A 21,300-nucleotide genomic window follows, 5' to 3' on the forward strand; every position below is an offset into this window, starting at 1 on the left:
GCCGCTCCGGGCCCCGCCCCCAGGCGGGGTGGGCGTGGCCAGCCAGCGGGGAGGCGGGGCCTGCGGGGAGCTCCGCCGCCCGGCGCTCCCGGCTCCTCTCCGGGCAGCTCTGGGGCGGGTGGGAAGAACCGAGAAGCCGGGGCCCACCGGGGGGACTGCTCGCTGCCTCTCCGGGCCCGGCCCGCCCGACGGCCTAGGCCAGTGGCCCTCCCGCCGCACACGCGGGGTCTGGGACCCGGGACCCAGCTTCCCCAGCGCCAAGCAGACAAAGGGGCTGCTCCATTCACGTTTTTTACTAAAGCACCCACACAAGTTTCTGTGCAATGTACAAACACCGAGCCGGCCCTGGGGCTGCTGCCTTCTCTCTGAGACAGGGAGGCGGGGACCAGACTGACGGATCCAGGCCCCCTCCCCCGCCCCCCATGCAAAGCCCAGCCCCAAGATCCCAGGCAGCGACACAGCACCCCCTCTGGTCCCCTCCTGGGGCTTCTCTTCAGCAGGGGGCGCACCAGAGTTTGCCCCTACAATGTTGAATGAAAAAGGTTTCCCCTCCCCTGGGAGCGCGGGGGATCCCCAGGTCTGAGAATTCCCCCTGGAAGCCACACTGCCCCCTAGTTGTACCTCCTACTCTTCCAGGCCCTAGGGGACTCGAGGGGGGAGAAACTGAGGCACAGAGAGGTGGAGTGACCTAGCCCGGGCCACTCGGTGAGGCAGTGCAGGGGCTGGGCCGACCCTGACAGTGACGGAGGGCTGGGCTGGAGAGGGAGGGACAGGACGAAGAGTTGACCCCAGAGAGGGCCACACTGGAGGGGCTCGCCCAGGTTGGAAGTCCCCCAAAGTAGGTTCTGAAACTTCCAGGTGCAGCTGGGGGGGCCTGTGGAAGACCCTCCGAAAGCAGAGCCCACAGTCTGAGTCCTGGGGGATCTCCCACAGAGTAGTCGCCAGCCAGGCTATATAGTATATAGGTCAGTCCTCCGGCAGACAATCCTTGGCACTGGGAGCCTTTACCCATTAGCTCAGCCCCGAGGGGGCCATGACGGGGGCCGCCCAATGTCCACTGTGATATTGGTGAAGAGTGGTTGCCGAGACACCTCCAAGACCTGGTACCGCACTGACCCGATGCCATCCCGCTTCATGGTCAGCTTCGTGTTTTGGATCTTGGTAAACCTAGATAGGATGGAAGTGGGTCCAGATCAGGGCTACCCAATAAACCCAGTATGGGGTCTCTGGGGGTAAGGCTCAAGCCACCCTGGCTTCTTCCAGGGATGACTCAGTTCTCCTCACCAAACCCTCTGCCCGTCACCTGCTTGGAGCCCTTTTGCTCTGGCATCTGCCTTTAAAACAGAGATCTTCTCCCCTCGAGTCCAGAATTGGGACACCCTCACAAATCTCTCTCTGATCTCAGGCTCTTCTCAGCCTTAGACCCAGACACGGGCATCCCATAGGCACCTCAAAGGCAACTTGTCCTGCGTCGGGTCATCATCTGTGCTCCCTAAGTCCCTCTTCTCTCTTGGCTATCTCCTCCGTCCCTCACCACTTACTTACTGAGCAGTCCCCCCCAGTGCCAGGCTCTACTCGTAAGTACTAGGGACACAGTCAGGGACAGGGCACTAAGTCCTTCCTCTCATGGCAAGTCTGTTCCACCAGGGAGACAGGCAACCGACAAGGGATGCATCAGAGTGCTAAGGGAGACAGGGGAGGGAGACGGAGACGGCTGCCTTGGAAGGGGTGAGCCTGTGACACCAAGCTGACAGCAGGGGGGAGAGCATTCCAAGCAGAGGTCAGCACACGCTGACCCTAACCTGGAAATGAGAAGTTGCACAGCCAGTGGTTAGAGCTTCATGGGCCAAGGGCTTAAGAACAGCTTGGAGGCTAGAGCATGTCGGGGTGGGGCTCTGTAAGTCAGAGGATGCAGGTTTTTTATTTGAGGAGTGAGAAGACAGGGATTTTTTGCCCAGTGGGAGGCCGGCGGGGACGGCCAGAGGACACCAGCCACAGGAGGACAAGGACGAGAGGAAAACAGGGACACTAGTGAGAGGCCACTGCAGCAGCCCTGACAGGATGACAGAGGCTGTACTAGGGCAGAGGTGGTGAAGGGAAAAGTGGATGGGCTCAGATCTGTTTTGGGAGTGGCACTGACACCACCTGCTGGTGGTATAGACATGTAGGGTCAAAGAAGAATCCAGGAGAACTAGATTTGGGGCAAAGGCGCCTAGGTGGATGGAACCAGCACCCAGAGAGTTCTTCAAGCTAGAAATGCCTTGCCGTCTGGCCACTTCCTCACCCAAGGCAGACATCACTAACTCATGAGGACACCTTGGCATGTGCTTCTAGAGCTCCACTCCCACCCTCATCCCAAGTGTTCTGATCCTCCCCTCCCAGTCCTTCTGAGCTCGACTCAGATCCTCCTCCCCCCCCCCAACCCCCCCCCCCCAACCTGGAGCCATCCCAACACAGAGCACGCTCCCTCAGACGCCCCGCAGCCCCTCTTCTCCCTGCCCTGCTCGCCTCGGTTTCTATCTGAACTGCTTTTTCATCAGCTCCCTGGATGCCCAGGGCTTCGTGCTCCTGCCAAATGCCGGCCCTCTGCTGCTGCTGCAGCCTACCTCCCCACCCTTACACACTGTTCCATCCGGGGACACGGCAGCCTCACATCCAGCACACCCCGGGGCCCCCAATTCCATCAAGCCTGGTCAGCTTCCTTCCAGGCCCACCAGCCCTTCACCTTCTTCACACTCACAGGGTGGTCCTTTCAGACCCAAATCTGATCCTGCTCCTTCCCTGCTCAAAGTCCTTCCACGACTCCCCGGTGCCCTGGGCACAAAAGTAAAACTCCCAACCTGGGGTTTGACACCCCAAACAGCCAGCACTGACCCCTCTACGGTCACTCCCAGCCTTCAGTGACTGTAAAACAGAGTTTCAGACTCTCAGCGTATATATCATGCAAGTTCACATTCCAGACTCCTGCAAATACTATGCCTTTTCTCCAAACTGGCCTCCTCCACTAGCCTGGTGAATACAGCACTGTGCCCCTGGCCGGTGGGCGACAAATACTTGTCCAATGGATCATCTTCCAAAGTCTAGTTTACCATCACCTCCTCCAGGAGGGCCTCCCACCATCACTCCCTCTTCTGCGAGGACAGCACCTTGCCCTGATCACCTTGTGCTACAACTGCCTGTCTCCCTCCCTGGAGTGAACCTCACCATGGGATGTCCTGCAGGGACTGGCTCCGGGCTCCCCCCACCCCCCACCTAGGTTAGAGCAGTGCCAGGAAGCCCTGGTCTACACTGCACATGCCCCAGGTGCTTCTCCCAGCCAGCACCGGACACCAAATGTTGCTACACCCCCAGGGACAGAGCGGCCTACTCGGGTCTCAGAGGGCTCAGCACTGTCTTTCGGCGCCCGGCCCCATGCCACTCAAGGCCACCTCTGTTGGGTCCCCAGGCCCTGGAGCTGTGCCCAGTGCCTGCTAGCTCTTGTCCTATCTGCTCTGGCACGAGGGAGGTCTGTGAGGACACCGACGGGAATGTCATCGACTCGTGATGATTTGAACCCTGCCGTTACATTGTTGTCACCTCTAGGAATGAGGCCAAGGATGATAGAAGTCTGGGGTGAGGCTGAGCTAGGGGCTGGGGAACAGGGAGCAGGGGCGTGGGGGCCATCTCTAGGAGTCAAGGGTCAGGGGCCTTGGGATCACGTCTGGGGATCAGTGGCACCGGGGAGTCACTTCTAAGGAGCAAGGGAATAGGGGCGCTTGGGGTCACCTCTGCGGGTTGGGCTCGTTATGCTTGTCCCGGTCGTGCTTGATCATGCGGTAGCGGCCTATGCGGATGTCTGGGCGCGAGATCTTCATCCCAGTCAGGGAGATCCTGGGGATGGGGACAGATGGGCTGGAGCAGGCACCAGGAAGGGCAAGGAGCCTCGCCCAGTCTGTGCTGCACCTTCTGCACCCGGTCGACTCCCCGCCCCACCCCACCCCTACTCACCGGTTGAAGATGTCGTCATCCTCGCCACCCCAGCCCCAGTACTCATTGGGGAAGCCGTTGATTCTCAGAAACTGGGCTTTACTCAGGCCTGACACGCCTCCAAAGTAGCCAGCATAGGGCAGCCTGTGGCAGGGGAGGGCAGGTGTCAGTGAGGGGCCTGAGGGGACTCCAGAGGGAAGGCCAGAGATGGGGGGGTGTGGGGGAGAGTGTGCTACAGGGGCCGGAGGCAAGGGGGCGCTGGGTGTGGCCGGGGCAGGGGTGGTGGCGGCGGGGGAGTCTGGATCTAGCTGAGAAGGGAGCCCTCACCGGAAACCAAACTTGTCCATGGCAATGGCAAAGTGGCGGGGCTGGTCACCACAGCGGTACAGGTTGCGGTCATCCATGGGGACCAGGTCCACGTCACTGAAGATGAAGCAGTCGTAGGTGGCATCCTCCTTCAGCGCCTCTAGGAAGCCTACGTTGAGCAACTTGGCCCGGTTGAAGGTGTCCTCACCGTGCTGGGGTCGGTGCAGGGGACAGGTCAGCTCTGGGCCTGTGACTGGCAGGCACCTGCCACTTTAGCACTGTCCAGAGTGGTCCCCAAGGACCTGCCACTCCCCTGCCTCCCCCACCCCACTCTGAGTGGCTCCCCTAAGTCCCGCCTGCCAAGGCCTTCCATGGCTTGGCTCCAGTCTCCTCTCCTGCCATCGCCCTCAGACTCCAGGGCCCAGCTGCGCTATGTTCCTCAGCTGCTCTGGAACATGTCAGGCTCCTTCCTGCCGTGAGGCCCTGGTGTTAGCTCTGGAATGCTCTCCTCTGATTTGATCATCAAGCTTATGTCTGGACAGGCATCCCTGACCTCCCTGCCTCTGGGTCATCATTCACTCTGTCCTGTGAGCTTCACTTATGCCAGAGTCCGCTTAAGCTGGGACTCAGAGTGCTCCTGTCGCTCATTTTTTCACCCCTTCTTTCCAGCGTGCCTTGTAGCCGTGTCCCTTGTGCCAGGAAGAGCAGCCCTGGGACGCTGTATCCCCGCTGGGCACTCACAAAATGAGATGAACGATGCACACCCCAATGCCCAGTGTCCAAGATCAAGAACCATGGGGATGAGTCACCGAGCCTCAGCCACCTAGCCCTCTGGCTCATCTGGACCCACATCCAACTCCCTGGGCAGCCTCTGAGACCGGGACAGGATGGGGACAGGATGGGGACAGGATCTGGCTAGATTCACTTGTCTCCCAAGGTGTACAGGCAGTCGCAGTCCAGTGAGCCTGGGGTCCCTTAGAAAAGGGGCTGCAGGGCCAGGCCTCCTTGAGGCTGGGTTCCTGGCCACGCATGCCCAAGCTCCAAATTCTAGCCAGGGCAAGGAGGATCTCATGGAAAGAGCTGGGCCCTCTGTCCCAACCCACCATCTCCAGGCTGGAGCTGGCCAGGCCCCTGAAAGGGTCTTGAGGCACGCCCCTCCTACCTACCAGGCAGCCTGGGCCCGAGCGAATGGAAGCTGCTCCCCTAAACTGCCCAGCCCTACTTGCTCTCTCTCCTCCCTGCCCTGCACCTTCTCTCCCACCAGCCCTTGCAGCAGTTGTGTACTTTCTCCTGCCTCACCGGCTCTCCTTTCTGACCTTTCTCCCCAGCCAGGAGCCCCGAGTTTCTCCCAAACGGCTCATGAACATGCCCAATTTTACTACATCTGAAAAATAAACTTCTCTAGCCACCGCCCTACCTTTGCCTCCCCTTCTCGGCAGAGATTTTTCTTTTTTTTTTAAGAGTTGCCTCCAATTGGCTATTTCCATTTTGTCAAATCTGATTCCTTCTTCAACCCACTGCAATCTGCTTCCGCCCCCACCATGCCCCTGAAATGGTTCTTGCTGGGCCCACCTTGTTACTAAATCCACTGGACGCTTCTTGGTCCATATCCCTACTCCCCCGGCAGTGCTCACGTAGCTGCCGTGCTTCCTTCTGGACACTTATTCCTGGGCTTCTGGACACCACCCTCTCCCAGGACTCCTCGAGCCTTTCTGGCCAACCTGCGCAGTGTGTGCTGCTGTCCCTCTCTCCACCTGTCCCTTATGTGCTGGTTTTCTCCTCTCGGGTCCTGTGCTCCCTGGGCAGCCTGGACACTGTTGGGCTTAGGGTCCACCTGCATGCCGGTGGCTCCCAGATGCCTCTCCACACCTCAGACCTCATTGCTCGCTGGACTCATTGGTCCAACTGCCGGCTGAACACTCCTCTCATACTTCACCCGGACACTCAAACTCATCACATGCAAAAAAGAATTCCGAGTCATGCTCTCCCCCAGCCCTGGCCCGGCTCCTGTGTTCCCATCTCACTCACAGGCACAGCCAACCACACGGCAGATGGCCAAGGAGAAACCCTCGAGGTGTCCCCGTGTCTCCCTCTCCCTACTCCCTACTGTGTCACATCCCCCTTCGTGGCCACAACCGCTACTGACTCACATGCAGGTTCACCCTTTTCCTGAACATTGTAGCCTCTTCCCAACTGGTCACCCCCCCCAAGTCTCCCCCTCCAGCCCCTCCCCCACATGCAACCAGAGCCATCTTCCCAATAAGCAAACGTACATGCTACTCCTCACTTAGAACCTTCCAGTGGTGCCCCACCACCTCCAGGCTGGAATTCAACTGCCTGACATGCCTCCAGAGACCCTTCTGGATTTGGGCTCGGCCAGCAACTCCAGATTCATCTTTGCCACCCAGCCTGCATGCTGGACCCCACACCTCGGCCACCAGTTCCCAAATACACGAGATGGTTCTCTTGACCCCTGGGGCCTCCAGCCAGTCAGCCAGCTGATGCCTGTTCATCCCTCAAGACCCATCTCTAGGGGATCCCTGGGTGGCATAGCGGTTTAGCGCCTGCCTTTGGCCCAGGGCGCGATCCTGGAGACCCGGGATCGAATCCCACGTCGGGCTCCCGGTGCATGGAGCCTGCTTCTCCCTCTGCCTGTGTCTCTGCCTCTCTCTCTCTCTCTCTCTCTCTCTATCATAAATAAAAATAAAAAAAAAAAAAAAGACCCATCTCTACCGCCACTTCTCAACTCCCGGGCTGGCAAGGCCCTCTGTGCCCTCCTAGTCCCCAGCCCCAAGTCAGCCTGCACCATCAGCCCGGAGTGGGGATCCAGGTCCCATACTTAGGAGGCCCAAGTCCCACAGCAGATCCTCCCTGGGGCCCAACAGCCGGGCCTTGCCAAGCTCATGGCAAGGCTTAGACACGGAGCTGAGTTCCCGGGCCTCTGCGGTGGCTGTGGCCCTCAAGAGGGCCTTCATCCCTCTTTCAAGCTCTACCTCTCTCTCCTCACCCAGGTCTCCACCTCCATGGGGAGGGGTCTCTGGGGAGCGACAATGGGGCCCATCCCGAGGCCATGCACACACCCATCAGTGCAGCCAACACCCGCGTGCACATACTCCCCTATATGGGCATGCAAGCCCCCCTGGGTGCACATGGACATCATGCAGGCCCGCCTGGGGCTGTGTATCCACACAACCCGCGGCAGACAAGATCCCGTGAATGCTCCTAACCCCACGTGGGTGCCCGTACCCACAGGTGCTCAGGGGTCCCCCGGCAGCTAGAGCCAGCCCGGGGCCACCGGCAGCGCACCTGGTTGATGACGTAGACGCCGTAGCGCAGCCTCTGTCGCCGCAGGATGGGGTGCAGATAGTGGAGCCAATAGCGGAGGTGGTGCTCCCGGTGTCGAAAGGGGATGATGACCGCCACCGTCTGGGCAGGCGTGCAATCGGGGGGCGCATAGCGGCCGCCCAGGAGCACGCCTGGGTTCTCCCTCTGCACCCGCTCCAGTGGCATGGGCGTGGTGAACTCGATCAGCAGCCGGCCCACTGCAGGCAGGGCGGTAGCAGGCATCAGGCCCTCGCCACCATCCAGGGGCACTAGCCCTCTCCCTCAGCCCCGGGCGGGCCCCGGGTGAGCCGACAGAGCCCCAGGAGTGCCCCCTCGCAACAGGCCCAGACCCCTGCACCCCCAGGGCTCCTTCCCTAAGTCAAAACAGCCGGTGGGGTCTTCCGCTCACCCCTAGGGGCAGGCCCTCCCCCCAGGCTCACCAAGACCAGGCGGCGAGTCGGGACAGGGAGGCAGGACGGAAGCCGTGGGGCCGGGCCGGGCGCTGGGAGCCTCGGGGAGCCCCGAGCTGGGGGCCGTGGCGTTGGGCCGGGAGAAGTTGGTGCTGCTGCTGGCAGCTGGGTGGAGGGCGCGGGCAGGGCCACGGGCGCTGAAGCGGCTGAAGAAGGCCAGGTGCTGGGCGTAGACGTCAAAGTAGAGGATGACGGCCACGAGAAAGTGCAGCAGGCAGAGAAGGAGCACGGCCTTGCACACGCGCTCCAGCGTCCCCCCAAGCAGTCTGCTCATCCCGCAGGCGGCCGCCGGCCCGCCCAACGGGCCCGGGCATCCGGCTGCCGGCCTGGGCAGGGGAAGAGAGAGACAGACCCAGCAGGTCAGGGCCGGCGGGGTGAGGCTACCCGCCCACCCCTCTCCTGCCGCTGCTCACACTTATTACCTGCTCATCCCCCGTGACGCTCGCAGACTCCCAATCTACCTGCTAATAGACACGCAGACACAGTCCTTGGCCATTCACTACTCACACATCTTCACGCACCTGAGGACTAACCACGTATGCAGACATTCCTCCTCCTTGCTCACACACACACACAAGTGCAACCTCATGCACCCGCACTCAAGGTGCATGCCTGTGTGTTCTCAGAAACACCAACACAGACCTCTGATCACAGTGGTTCATAACTCCAAATGGAAGCACGTTTACCTGCAGACCCACACGTGTACCTGTGCCCCAGAGAACAGACACCCCGCAGGGCAGCATCCTCAACCCAGGGCTGGGGAGGGGAGACCACTGACTGAGTACCTACCATGCAGGAGCGCTTGGTACTCATGACTTCAGTTAGTCCTCCCAGGAGCATGGTGGGCACTGGTTTGGTTGGACAGGTACCAGTGACAAGTAGGCCAGGCCAACTAGGACCAGGCTGGGAAGTGGCCCTCAGCACCCAGGAGGCCCAAATATGATCAAGATGTTTATGGGATTCCTTCTGGCTGGAGCAAGAGGTCAAAATATAGGGTGGGGCATAGGATGCCCCTCCTCTAAGACCTCATGGATTGGCATGAACTTTCTGGAGCCTGCCCAGCACTCCTGGTTCTGGTTCCCGGGGAAGAAGGAAGGTCGGGGCCCTGGACACTGCTCCCGCATCGGCAAGGCAGGCGCGGGTCCTCCCTGGGCCACGGCTCCAGCTGCGGTTCCAGCAGCGCCCCAGGGAGCAGGCTGGGTCTCACTCAGATACAGGGCACCACACGGCAACCACAGACACCCCGGGTCCCAGCTGAAGCCACCTGCACTCAGACACCCCAGGAACTACGCACAGAGTCGCAGACACGCCCCAGTGACAGTAACAGTAACGCAGAGTCACACACTCACAAACAAAGCGGCGGCTCCTCGAGGTGCACAGCCATGCATGCAGGCTCCCGGGCGGGCGCGCAGACGCCGGGCCCCACGTGCAAACATCCCTCCCGCCGCCCTCCCAGCCGGGCTTCTGGGTCAGGCCGAGGTGCGTTAGGGCGGGGCCGACACGCAGGCCGGCCGGGGCACGTGGCTCCCGGGACGGGGGCGGCCCGAGGACCCGGTGGGTGTGGAGCCGGGGAGCGTCCGTGGGCCGGGGGCGGGGGCCGGGCCGCGGGGAGCGTGAGTGGGGCGCCTGCCGCGCGCGAGGACAATAAGGGCGGCCGGCGGGGGGGGCGCGGGGGCGCGGGCGGGGGGCGCGGGCGGGGGGAGGGGGCAGCCCCGGGCCGGGGTCCGGCCGCCCGCGCCTCTCACCGGCTCCGGGGCGGGGATCGCGGGGCCGCGCTCGGGGCGCTGCTCGCGGGCCCGGGTCTGGAATGTCGGGGCGCTGGGCGGGGGGCTCACCCGGCGCTCGGGGCTCAGCAGGGGGCGCCGCTCCGGCTCGGGCTGCGTTCCCGGCTCCCGTGGCTGCGGCCGGCTCCGTCCCCCATGGCCCGGCCCCGCCGCCTCCCGCCGCCCGGTCAGCGGCCCCCGCGGCCCCCGGGCCGCCTCCCGCCGCCGCCGCGGGCCATGGAGCCGAGCCGCCCCGGGGGGCAGGGCGGGGCCGGGCGGCCGGCAGACCCACGGACCGCGGACCGACGGACCACAGCGCCGCCTCCCTCCCGCGCTACGGCGCCTCGGAGGGGCAGGCCTGGCCGGCGCGCCCGCGCCCGCGCCCGCGCGCGCCCCCGCGGCCCCCGCCTCCAGCGCGCCCGCGCCGCGCCCGCGCCCGCCGCGCGCCTCCGCCGCCCGCCCCTGCTGGCAGCCCAGCGCGGCGCACGGGGGCCGGGGCCGGGGCCGGGGCCGGGGCCGGGGCCGGGGCCGGCGGGGGGAAGGCGCACCCGGGGGCTGGCCTCGGGGTGCGGACCGGGGAGGGCGCGGGTGGGGGCTGGGGCGCCAACTCCGCCAAAGAAGGGCGCCTGGAAGTTAGGCGACTCCAGCAGGGAGGTTAGGGATCTGTGAGCTCGTTGATGGGCACAGGATTGTCTGCCCGCGGCCGCGGACGGGGCCGCCAGCTTAAAGGCATGAAGAGGGATGTGGCCGGGGCTTCTAGGGTAATAGGAGGTTGGCAAGAGATGGCACGGAAGTGGGAGGAGCTGGACGGGGCCCTGGGAACAAGCGCTCAGGTTAGGTACTGACAGGGCAAGTGATGGGCTCCAAGCCCCACAGGGCTGGAGGGTGATGGACGCCCAGTAGTAGAGCCAGAGCCAGATAGGAGATGTGGCCCATCGGGGCTTAGCAGACAGAACCTTGAAGAAGCCAGGGGAGGAGGACAGCCCCCTCGCCTGCACAAACACCTCGGGTCCATATCCCCAGACTCTCTTGTTCCCTCCAGGAAAGATGTTCAGCATCCTTCCTCTCCAACCCAGGAACCAGCTCTGTCCAGAGCAGAGACAATGTGTATGAGACAGAAATGTGCCAAGAGGGTGGCATAAGGTTGAGGCCTACAGGCCCGTTTACCCTCCCTCCATGAAAGAAAGTAGCAAAGAAGGGCAACAGAAGCAGCATTGACCCAGACGAAAACCACGTTTATTTCACAAACACTGGGAAGATGGGTTGGGGGCAGAGGTGGGACACCGGTACACAGGTGCACGCGGCCATCAATGGCCCACTCCCCACACTGAGGGTCCAGCCAGGCAGTGCCTCCAAGTTGACAGGCAGCACGCGCAGCAAGTGTAGGGGGGGCCCTGAACACCAAGCCCCCTGAAAGGCCAAGGATGACAGCTCCAGCTGTCCCGGGAAAACCACAAATAAATAAGAGTGGGACACGGCCCCACCCAAACAGATCACCTAGTCACCCATCTTCACTCTGGAGGTCTGCAAAAGAAGAACAGGAGAAATCAGGCAGAGACAAAGGAACAGATTAAGACAGTGACAAATGACAGATCAGCTCTAGCAAACCCATGGTGGGATGGGCAGACCACAACAGGTGGATGACTGGACCAAGATGGACATGGTGTGACAAACACAGGGACAGTCAGACAACTGCAGAGTCAGGCTGTGGGACACAGAGACGGAGAAGTGGCAATATGGACAGGACCAGTTACCAAGTGTCACCCCCACTTAGCACACAGTCACCTTCAGACCGTCAGGCTGATCCTCAGCCTCCCTTACACACTGTTGGACAAGACACACACAATACAGACATGCCGTCCTACTGACAGCACACATACACACAGACCCTGAGATACACAATCACACCGAGACAAACTGACACACAGACAAGATCCCAACTGCGTCTAGACTACAAACAGAAACAAAAACTAATGGAACAAAAATCCTCAACGGAAGACCTATAGGCACAAAACAACAGGAAAATACACATTACTCTTGTCAACGATACCAGATTGGAAAGCTTCAAAAGGAAAAAACAAAAAAAATGGGAATGAAGTGGTGGGAGCTGTTTAGGGGTTCTCTGGTTACAGATGGAGAAGGGAACACAGTGGCTCCTCTGAAAAGAGGGTGAGGCTGGGATAGCGGCAAGGACAGAGGCTCCCCAGGGGATTCATCACCTGAAGGATTGCAACAATGACCCCAAAGAGGCCAATGGCACTGCCAAAGATCTCCACGATGAGAATCTTTACAAAGAGGCTTGGGTTCTGTGCATCGGCCAGGGCGGCTCCACTGCCCACGATGCCCACGCAGACTCCACAGAAGAGGTTAGACAGGCCTACTGTGAGGCCAGCTCCGAACATGGAGTAGCCTGAGAGGATAAAGAGTATTGAGGCCCAGCCAGGCACAGGGGGAGAGGAGGACAAGGGCCCAACATGGACTAATGGGGACAGTCAGCACTCCAACTAGGCCAAGCAGGCCAAACAAAGGGAGTGAATGTTGAAATAATGAGTCTGAGCTGAGGCATGCAAATGGGGAAGCAGATGTGAAGCCCCAGCCTTTTTCCTTCACACATCTACCTACCTGCGTGGTAGTTTCGATGTCCAATGGCCTGGGGGTCAGTGGCACTGAAAGGCTGCAGGAGGCAGAGAAATAATCAGAATCCCCCCCACCCCTTATGCCACTCCCTCTCCTCCAGCCTCACTAAGCACTGAATAGAACACATTGGAAGAGATGCCCACACCACCCTGGTTCTCCGTACCTCAGCCATGTTGCTAATCACAATTGCCATGATGATGCCATAGATGGCCACAGCCTCACAGAAGATGATGCTGGTAGCGGTAGTGGTGGGCATGAGGAGTGGAGAGGAAAAAAAAATGAGAAAGAAATCAACCTTCCTCCCCAGAGTCCTCAGTCACCATTTCCCCCACTGACATCTCACCCCACCAGGAGGCTGGTCAGCAGCAGCATTATCAGTTCAAACAAATAGGCAGCTCCCATGCAGCTGGTTCTGACAACCCTCCAAAGGCCCTACATTTACCTGACCAAGTTCTTGGTCTTGATTCTGGGGGCCTTCACTCCTCCCCCAATGATAGAAGAGCCAGTAATATAGATGCCCCTGGCGGAAAAATAAGAAATGGATGAGCAGAGCCTGTCACTGCCCCCAGGATGACTAAGGACCCAGTGACACCTGCTATGACTCACGCCCCCCCCCAACACTCACCATGCTGCCCCAACCACAGACAAGGAGATAGCGAGACCAATGCCCAAGTTTGACCACATGAAGGGGGAAGTCTCAGTCAGGAACCTGGTGTGGAAATAGGGAAGAAAGCAATTTCAGCTTTGGTGGAGAAGGGAGCACAAAATCCGTCCTCCGACCCTCCAAGCCCACGCCAGTCCTGGATGCTGAGATAAAACACGTCACATCTCCCAAAGGTCTACACCGCAGACAGCTGGGGATGGGGCAGAGTAGGGGCTTAGATCAGTGAAGAGGAGCTGCAAAATTCTTAGGGGAATCCTCTCCCCGCCCTCCCTTACCAGGCCACATCAAAGCGGAACCCCAAGTCAAAAATGGTGTAGCAGATTCCTGCAGCGGTGAAGCAAAAAAAAAAAAAAAAAAAAAAAAAAGAGTCAGAGGCGGCTCTCTACAAAGAAACTTCCCAACTTCGTGGAGAAACTGCTGCTCGGCTGACATGCCCGTCCCCAAAGGCCCGCCACGCTAAGTCAAGGGAGACTCCTCGCCCGGCCTCCGTGCGGAAGCGCGGTATCTATTCAGGCTCCTCTGCTCAGACCTCCATTTTCCGCCACTACCTCAGTAACCGCCCCCCCCCCCCCGCCCCAGGTCACCACCTCCCAGCCCGAGCCCCACCCCCCCACCCCCGCGGCCAGGCTTGTGTGCCTGAATCCCCTGGAGCCCGGGAGGGTGCACCGGACCCCACCAGCCCAGGCTGGGCTGCTGTTTACCCAACAAGCTGAGAGGGGGGGAAGGGCAAAAGGACCCGGCAAAGAGGAACCGGAACAGCCGGCTCGTGACCCAAGCGGGCCCCTCTGGAAGGAGCGACGGACCGCGGCAGTGAGACGGGGGAGGGGCTGCTCTCGGCCCCCTCCCCGCCATCAGCGCCATCCGCGCCCCGCGTCACCGGGCCAGAGACCCGGGTCTCCCCCGGCAGGGTCACAAGAGCCGCCGGGCCAGAGGCCACGTCCCGAAGCCCCGGACACAGGGCCCGCGCTGAGGCCCAGCACTCCTGGGACCCCGCTGCTCCCGCGGCGTTGCAGCCCCGCCCGCCAGGGCCCGGCCTCACCCACGACGACCATGCAAGCCCAGAAGGCCACGAAGACCCCGGAATAGAGCAGCGCTAGCCCCGTCATGGCGGCGACGACGGCGGGGCTCGGGTCCGTGGGGCCACAGCTAAACCCGCGTCCCTGCGTCCACCGTCCGCCCCGCAGTCTGTCCGCCGCCCCGCAGCGTCACCTGACTCACCCACGTGACGCGCCGGCACCACGTGACCCCATGCCGGGCCTGGCGTCGCGGCGTTGCCGCCCGGCCAGAACTCGGCGACGCCGGAACTGGAGCCCGGAGGATTGTGGTTGTTGTAGTCTCGCGCTTCCCGAGAGGCTCCGGCATCCTTCGGCCCCCGACCTCTGGCTGGTCACCCGCGCTCCTCTCCGCCCCGCAGCCAGCCCCCCTTGGGCCCACCAGCCCTGCTTCACACGGAGCCCGCCCGCGGGCCTCCCTAGCTTAGCCTCCAGCCCCGTGCTATTCCGCGGGCCTCCTCCGTTGCTGTCCTTCCCAGTCCAGCCAGGGGACTCTCCCTCACTTTGCTCTTGCTGTTTCCTCTCCCTGAAGCATCTTCGTGCTCACCCCGTTGCCCAGCTAACGCCCATTGGTCCCCAGAAAGCACTCCTCCAGGGATCCCTCCCTAACGCAGAGGCAGATGATGGGCCTGCTCTGGGCTAACCCTGCTGCCCTGGTGATCCTTATGAAACTTAAGATCATGTCACTCTGGTTTAAAATGCCATTTCGGGCAGCCCCGGTGGTGCAGTGGTTTAGCGCCGCCTGCAGCCTGGGGTGTCATCCTGGAGACCCCGGATGAGTCCCACGTCGGGCTCCCTGCAAGGAGTCTGCTTCTCCCTCTGCCTGTCTCTCTGAATAAACAAAATCTTAAAAAAAAAGAAAAAAAAAGAAAAAACCATTTCATTCAGAATAAAAGCTAAAGTCCTAATAATGGCCTACGAGGCCTCTTCCGATGTGGCTTCCCATGCCCCTGACCTGACTTCATCTAATACACCCCTACCAACTGCACTGGCCTCCTTGCTATTCCTTGAACACACCAGCCATACCCCCACTGCGTCACCCTTGCACTCGTTCCCTCTGCTCTCATCCATGTGGCTCACTCCGTCACTTCCTTTCAGTCTTTGCTCACCCTCTTCACAAGGCCCTCCCTAGGGGACTTGTTCAATATGGCAATCCAAAAAAAAAATAATAAAAAAAAATATGGCAATCCACTCTCCTCCCTTACACTCCCTCCCAGCTTTATGGCTCTCCGTAGTACTTGCTTATCACTATTGGGCATACTAATTGTTTTACTTTGTCCATCTCTTCCCCCACCCCCCAAGGGAATGTAAGCACTACAAAACGGTTTCTGTTGAGCTTACTATTTTATGTTCAGTGACTGGCACACAGTGGCTGCTCCATACCTATTTGTAAAACAGACGATTGGTGTCCACTTTGTCTGCTGCCAGAGTTAGTTTACAGATCTGCCTCTACCAATAGACTGGGCACTCCCTGAGAGCCCGGACCTCATAGCTCCCTGTGTACCTGCTTCTTCAACACCTTGGACAGGGCGAGTATGCCAAGATTCTCTGCAAACGTGGAGATGTACGCCCCGGGGGCTTCCCTCCTCACGGAAAGTACCATTTCACTGTGTGGTAATTGCTTATATAATTGCCTCTCTTCCTAACTACACTGTGAGGACGGGAATCCAATTAAATACAATTCAGATCTCCACTCAGGACCCGTAGTGTTTGATGAATAAAAAGAAACAGAAGGAAAAAATGTATCTAGTTTATTCAAGTTTCCACACTCTCGCTGAGAAACAAAGTTACAGTCCGTGTAGACCAGCACTGTTCAATACAACTTTGTGCAATAATGGAAATGTCCTATAGATACACTGTCCTCTCCTGTGGCCAAACGAGCACTGAAATGTGACTAGTGTGACTGAGAAACTGAGTTTTTATTTTTAAAGGTTTGTGTTGTTTTTTTGTCGTCTTTTTTTGTTTTTGTTTTGTTTTTTTTTAGTAATCTCTATACCCATCATGGGGCTTGAACTCATGACTCAGATCAAGAATTGCATGAGCTGGCCAGGCACCCTGAGAAACTGAGTTTTTCAAATTGAATTTAAATTAAAAAAAAAAAAAAAAGTAAATGAGCAAACAAAAACAAATTGAATTTGGGACACCTGGGTGGCTCAGCGGTTGAACATCTGCCTTTGGCTCAGGGTGTGATCCCGGAGACCAGGGATTGAGTCCCACATCAGGCTTCCTGCATGGAGCCTGCTTCTCTCTCTGCCTGTGTCTCTGCCTCTCTCTCTGTGTGTCTCTCATGAATAAATAAAAAATCTTAAAAAAAAAACAAAAAACAAATTGAATTTAAAATAATAAAAAAAGAAACAGTTTTTAATTTTAACTAATTTAAATTCATGCTTAAATAGCTATGTGTCGAGTGGTTACTTTTTGGAGAACACAAGTCTAGACTAGTGGTTCTCAACTAGGGGCAGTTTTGCCCCCATTGGAGACATTTGTCAATGTCTGGAGGCATTTTTGGTTATCACAATTGGGAAGGGGTATGTTGGGGGCATCTAGTGGGCAGAGACCACAGACGATGCTAAACATACTACAGTACACAGGACAACCCCTCACAGCAAAGAATTCCGTGGTCCAAAATGTCAATAGAACCAAAGTTGAGAAACCCTGGTCTAGACCACCTAGAACCTTTGACAAGGGCAAACTGTCAATTGCACATCAGAAACTGGGACTGGCCAGAGGTCCTGGGCTGTTCCCAGGAGGACAGATGGGCCAATAAACCTTCAGAAAAGCCTCAAATCACTCCCATCAGTCCAAAAGTCATTTATTAAGCCACTATATGCTAAGCCCTGTGCCGGTGCCAGGACAGGACAGAGCTGGATTCCCTTCTTCAGTGAGGGGCTATCTGCCCTTCCCTGCAGTCAGGCTCTTTCAAGGTTCCTGGCAAGGAGTGAGGTTGATGCAGGGAACTTTAAAGGTCTTTGCATCAATTCTTAAGTCCATCTGTGTGTCTGACCTCACATGGTATCAGCTGTTTCCCTCATCCTCATAGGCGATGGCAATCCCTCGTCTTCCGCTCACAGCTCCTGTCACCGGTGTCTGACCCAGGCGGGGCTCCAGGCCTCGCCAGCTCCGGGAACTAAGGAACAAGGCTGCAGAGAGAGGGGACTGAGGCCAAGTGGGCCAAATCTGGGGAAAGAGTTCAGCTGGGAACAGAGACTTGGCACACTTACCTGCAGGGCTGCTCTCAGCCAGCTCTAGCTGGGGCCGCAAGTTCAGGTCCAAACATCCAGGATCATTTGATGGCTTCCATGCAGGTGGGGGTCGGAGTTCCCCAGTAATGAGTGACACATCTGGGGTGTCCCACAGTTCTGAGTCAGGTGGTGGGAGGGGCACATGGAAGGGAGAGCCTAGGAGGGAGAAAGAGGATCCATACTGGCCCAATTCCATGCCCCAAGTGTTTCTACCTCAGCCAGTACCCCAGTACTCACCAGGCAATAAATCTGCATAATGTGTGAGGTAGGGAGCCAGGCCTGAAGGTGGCCAGGCAGGGTTGCAGGCAGCTTCTAGCTCACACGGTGCCAAGATAGGCCGGAAGAGGCCACCAGGAGGCTGTGGAGCTAAAGCACCAAGAGGGCAGGCCAATAGCACAAAGACATCCACCTCAGGGAAGTTGGCGAGCTTGGGAGGCGTGGGTCGCCCCAGGGCCAACACATAGCTACGCTTGCCTGCAGCCCGAGTCAGGTTCCGCAAGTGTGCCAGCGCCTCACGGTGTCGGGCCACACCCAACGTGCCTGCCAAGAGCCCCACCACATGGGCATCTCTGGCCCTCTCTACCAGATAGTGTCTACGTGCCCTGAGCCGCCCAGCCCGGACACCTTCATCCTGAGTCTGCCCTGTATCCGGGCAGCAGGTGAAGAAAGGCTTCCCTGGTGCCCAGCCCAAAAGCAGCCGGCTCAGGTCCGGGTCTAGGTCAGCACTGGCTTCAGAGCCCCCCACGTAGAAGGCACCATATTCTTCCAGACACCTCCCTGGAGCAAGGGGGAAGCGGCGGCCAAAACGCTCTAGGGGCTCAGGCTCTGGACTACAGGAGCCCGCTGGCAAGGGAAGAGCTGGGCTGGAGACAAGCAGGTCCAGATACCGTGGGCGCAGGAGAGTGGCCAAAGCCTCTGGAAGGAGGAGGTGGTGTCAGAGTTGGAGTCTGCCTAAACAGGAACCCCTTCATCCCCAAGAGACTGAATGTGACCCAAAAGACTAGGATCAAGCCCATATCCCGAGATTTCTCTGGAAGTGTACTGAAGCGGGACTATTCGAGGAACAAAGTAGTTGGCCTACCCTTCCTGCATGCACAGGCAAAAACCCTCACCCAAAGCATGGGCACAGGCCGGCTCACTTAGCAGCACCACCGGAGCTTTGGGGTCTGGGTTCTCGGCCTCAAAGGCCTTGGCGCAGAGCTCCAAGTGCACAGGACGCTGACCGAGGACAAAGGCCACAGGCAGTGGGCGGGCTGGAGGGCTTAAGCAGGCAGGGCCAAAGTGTACAAGGGCCTGAGCTCCGGCTTGCTCGGCGCCCAGCACATCCACACAGCAGCTGCAGGGAAGATACCATTAGTGAGAAGAGTTCGCAGTCCTTCATGGAAGTGTGAAATGTCATCAGTGGGGAAAACGACGTTAGAAAAAGAAGACACTGTCATCCGGCAGAGCAAGTATCAGAAGAGAAGGGAGGCATTATCAAGGTAAAACACAGCCACTGGGGGCACACAAGGTCATAGAAGGGAAACACCCAGAGCCTTGGGTCACTAGACCTACACCCTCCCCCCACCCGACCCCACCCCACCCACCCCCGGCCCCCAGTCCTCCAGCTCAAATCCACACCTGCCGTAGGCCGTGTCGCCCAGAATGAACATCTTCGACCCCGTGGTCCCCTCCAGTCGTGCAGCCACGGCCCCAGCATCTCCCAGTAGCTGGTCAGGGAACTGCAAGGCCACCTGTAGGCACAAGCCACGGAGTCAGGAACAGCCACTCCTCCACTGAGCGCCTCTTCAAGGAAACCTTCCCCGAGTCCCTACCTAGCCTTCAAAGCCCCTCCTCTCAGAGGAACAACGCCCCCGCCCCATAAAGTTACCCCAAGATCCGGCTTCCGGGCTGCCCATCCCGAGGGGAGCCACCCTTCCCTGCCCTGCCCTCACCCGCTGACACCCCAGGTCGCGGACAAATCCAGCGACTCGCTCCAGCTCGTACACACGGTCCAGGTCTTCGGGGGGCGTAAGCAGCCCCGGGGCGCCCGCCTCCCGCTGCAGCGCAGCCTCAGCGGGGCTGCTGAACGTAGACTCCATGAGGCACAGCCCGGGTGGCGGGAAGCAGCGGGGACGTCCCTCGGTCAGCTTCAGGCCCCGCGTCCTCGAAAGCAGCCCTCGCTGAGTCACAGTTACCCAGTGAGGGCAGCCCTCGGACCTCGCCTGCACGGGTCCAAGCTCACATTTCTCCGCTACGCAGGTACCCACGCGCCCGGGATCACTTCCGGGTTCTTGAGGCGGGGTCGGCGGCAGACTCGCCAATCGTAAGCCAGCACTGCTCCCGCCCTCCAATCCCCGCCCGGCCTTCCACAGAGAACCAATGACGTGCCTCGGAGCCCGAGTCCTTCCCGCAGAGGAAGGCGCGGAGCCTTGTGGGTGTTGTAGTTCCCCGGGCCTTCTCCAGCCTCTCGCGTCCGGTTCAACCCCACCCCCCCTTCCAAGCGACTCTCCGGGCGTCTGGCTGGCTCCGTCAGAAGAGTATGACTCTTGACTGCAGGGTTGTGACCACGTTGGGGGGTTGAGATTAAGTTAATAAACTTAAAAAAAAAAAAAAAGCAGAAAAAAACCACGACTAAGTATAGTGTTTGAGCTCTCATCTGCCCTACACTGTTAAGCGCTTCATGTGCACTGCATAATTTTCAACTCAGGTGCCGAAGTGCCTGGCTTTGGAAATTGTGCTCCGCCATTACTACTTACTCAACATCTCTGTGGCTCTTTCCTCATCTGCAGGGTGGGGGTTGTAACAATAACATTCCTAGGATTGCTGTAGGATTGCTGGATCGGGTTAATCTAGATATAAAACTTCACGCATATCATGTATACTGAAAGCATTTGCTGTTATCCTCACAGCAGTCTGTCAATCAGGCGAATATTGAGCACTTAATGTTCACCAGGTACTACATTCTTAAAGTTAACAGTCTTTGGAATAAGAATTGTCCCAGAAGCACCTGGCTGGTTGTCGGTAGAGAGTGTGTGACTCTTAATCTCAGGGTTGTGAGTTTGCACCCCACAGTGGGTGTAGAAATTACTTTTAAAAAAAATCTAAAAAAAAATGTCTTATTATACGATGAGGACACTGAAGTCCTGGTGAGACACAGCAAGTCAGTGGCACAATCAATATCAAACCCAGATCTGACTTCAGAAACTAGGCTTTAGCTCCCTCGTTCTTCTAGCTTACATATGCCACATTTGATCATAGGGGATGGGGGAGGAAGAAGACGCTTGGATACCATATAGTAAGAGTAAAGGACTCAAAAGAAACATTTCCACATACTCCAGAAGTGAGAAATCAAGGATAAGGTGAAAATGGGACCAAGGAGGGGCAGGGAAAAGGGACAGAGTGGCCTCAGGGGTGGTATATGCTATATAAAAGGGGGACTGATGCTGGCTGACATGGGGGAAAAAATGAATGTTCCTCCATTTTTGTGCAAAGATTGGGAAATGAACAGGGAAGGAGACAAACATGGGAGTAACCAGTTTTCCTGTCCTCACCAAGAAGATGCAAGGTTCAGGAATGGAAATGGGGAGATCCGAGTCCTGCTCTTCAGATCTTACTGAGGAGAAAGCTGGGATGGATAAGAGGCAACAGCGGTGGAGTTATGGCTAAGGAGACAGAAAGGAGGGAACCCTGCTCAGGGAGGAGAGCAACTGGAGCTGTCCCTGGTCCTGACTGAGCTCCAACCAAGGGCGGGTCAGGTACCACAGAGGTGGGCAGCCCTGGGTATGAAGACAGTTCTAGGTCCTGCGTTCTTCTGGGGGCTGCCACGCTTCCTCTCACACATGTTCAGCCCCACTTTCTACACCTTTCCTCAACCATGTGCAAGTTTGGTCTCCA

The 21,300-nt window shown here is 58.6% G+C and overlaps 3 protein-coding genes across 6 annotated transcripts; all 3 read right to left on the reverse strand.

Annotated features, from left to right (window-relative positions):
* Window positions 1-278: 278 nt before the first annotated feature.
* B4GALT2 (beta-1,4-galactosyltransferase 2) lies at window positions 279-10,172 on the reverse strand. Of its 2 annotated transcripts, none has more exons than XM_055342126.1 (7): window positions 9,902-10,172; window positions 8,037-8,392; window positions 7,579-7,814; window positions 4,294-4,484; window positions 3,988-4,110; window positions 3,766-3,870; window positions 279-1,167 (listed from the first exon to the last, which is right to left on the reverse strand). In XM_055342126.1, the coding sequence occupies exons 2-7, from the start codon at window positions 8,338-8,340 to the stop codon at window positions 1,017-1,019; spliced, it is 1,110 nt and encodes a 369-aa protein (XP_055198101.1). In that variant the 5' UTR covers window positions 8,341-8,392; window positions 9,902-10,172; the 3' UTR covers window positions 279-1,016. The 2 variants fall into 2 exon arrangements, with proteins under 2 accessions (XP_055198101.1, XP_055198100.1); XM_055342125.1 differs by lacking the exon at window positions 9,902-10,172 and adding an exon at window positions 9,416-9,699.
* Window positions 10,173-11,043: 871 nt separating this feature from the next.
* ATP6V0B (ATPase H+ transporting V0 subunit b) lies at window positions 11,044-14,340 on the reverse strand. The gene is made up of 8 exons (XM_055341840.1): window positions 14,170-14,340; window positions 13,406-13,454; window positions 13,092-13,175; window positions 12,909-12,986; window positions 12,630-12,699; window positions 12,452-12,503; window positions 12,049-12,239; window positions 11,044-11,353 (listed from the first exon to the last, which is right to left on the reverse strand). The coding sequence occupies exons 1-8, from the start codon at window positions 14,234-14,236 to the stop codon at window positions 11,327-11,329; spliced, it is 618 nt and encodes a 205-aa protein (XP_055197815.1). The 5' UTR covers window positions 14,237-14,340; the 3' UTR covers window positions 11,044-11,326.
* A 1,578-nt stretch (window positions 14,341-15,918) lies between these two features.
* On the reverse strand, window positions 15,919-19,670 carry DPH2 (diphthamide biosynthesis 2). 3 transcript variants are annotated; one of them, XM_055341445.1, is made up of 6 exons: window positions 19,359-19,670; window positions 19,045-19,157; window positions 18,537-18,760; window positions 17,662-18,339; window positions 17,404-17,580; window positions 15,919-17,322 (listed from the first exon to the last, which is right to left on the reverse strand). In XM_055341445.1, the coding sequence occupies exons 1-6, from the start codon at window positions 19,503-19,505 to the stop codon at window positions 17,198-17,200; spliced, it is 1,464 nt and encodes a 487-aa protein (XP_055197420.1). In that variant the 5' UTR covers window positions 19,506-19,670; the 3' UTR covers window positions 15,919-17,197. The 3 variants fall into 3 exon arrangements, with proteins under 3 accessions (XP_055197420.1, XP_055197421.1, XP_055197422.1); XM_055341446.1 differs by lacking the exon at window positions 17,662-18,339; XM_055341447.1 differs by lacking the exons at window positions 18,537-18,760; window positions 19,359-19,670 and having other exon boundaries at window positions 19,045-19,123.
* Window positions 19,671-21,300: the final 1,630 nt, after the last annotated feature.

Source organism: Nyctereutes procyonoides, unplaced genomic scaffold (assembly GCF_905146905.1).
Source record: "Nyctereutes procyonoides isolate TBG_1078 unplaced genomic scaffold, NYPRO_anot_genome, whole genome shotgun sequence".
Lineage (NCBI taxonomy): Eukaryota > Metazoa > Chordata > Mammalia > Carnivora > Canidae > Nyctereutes > Nyctereutes procyonoides.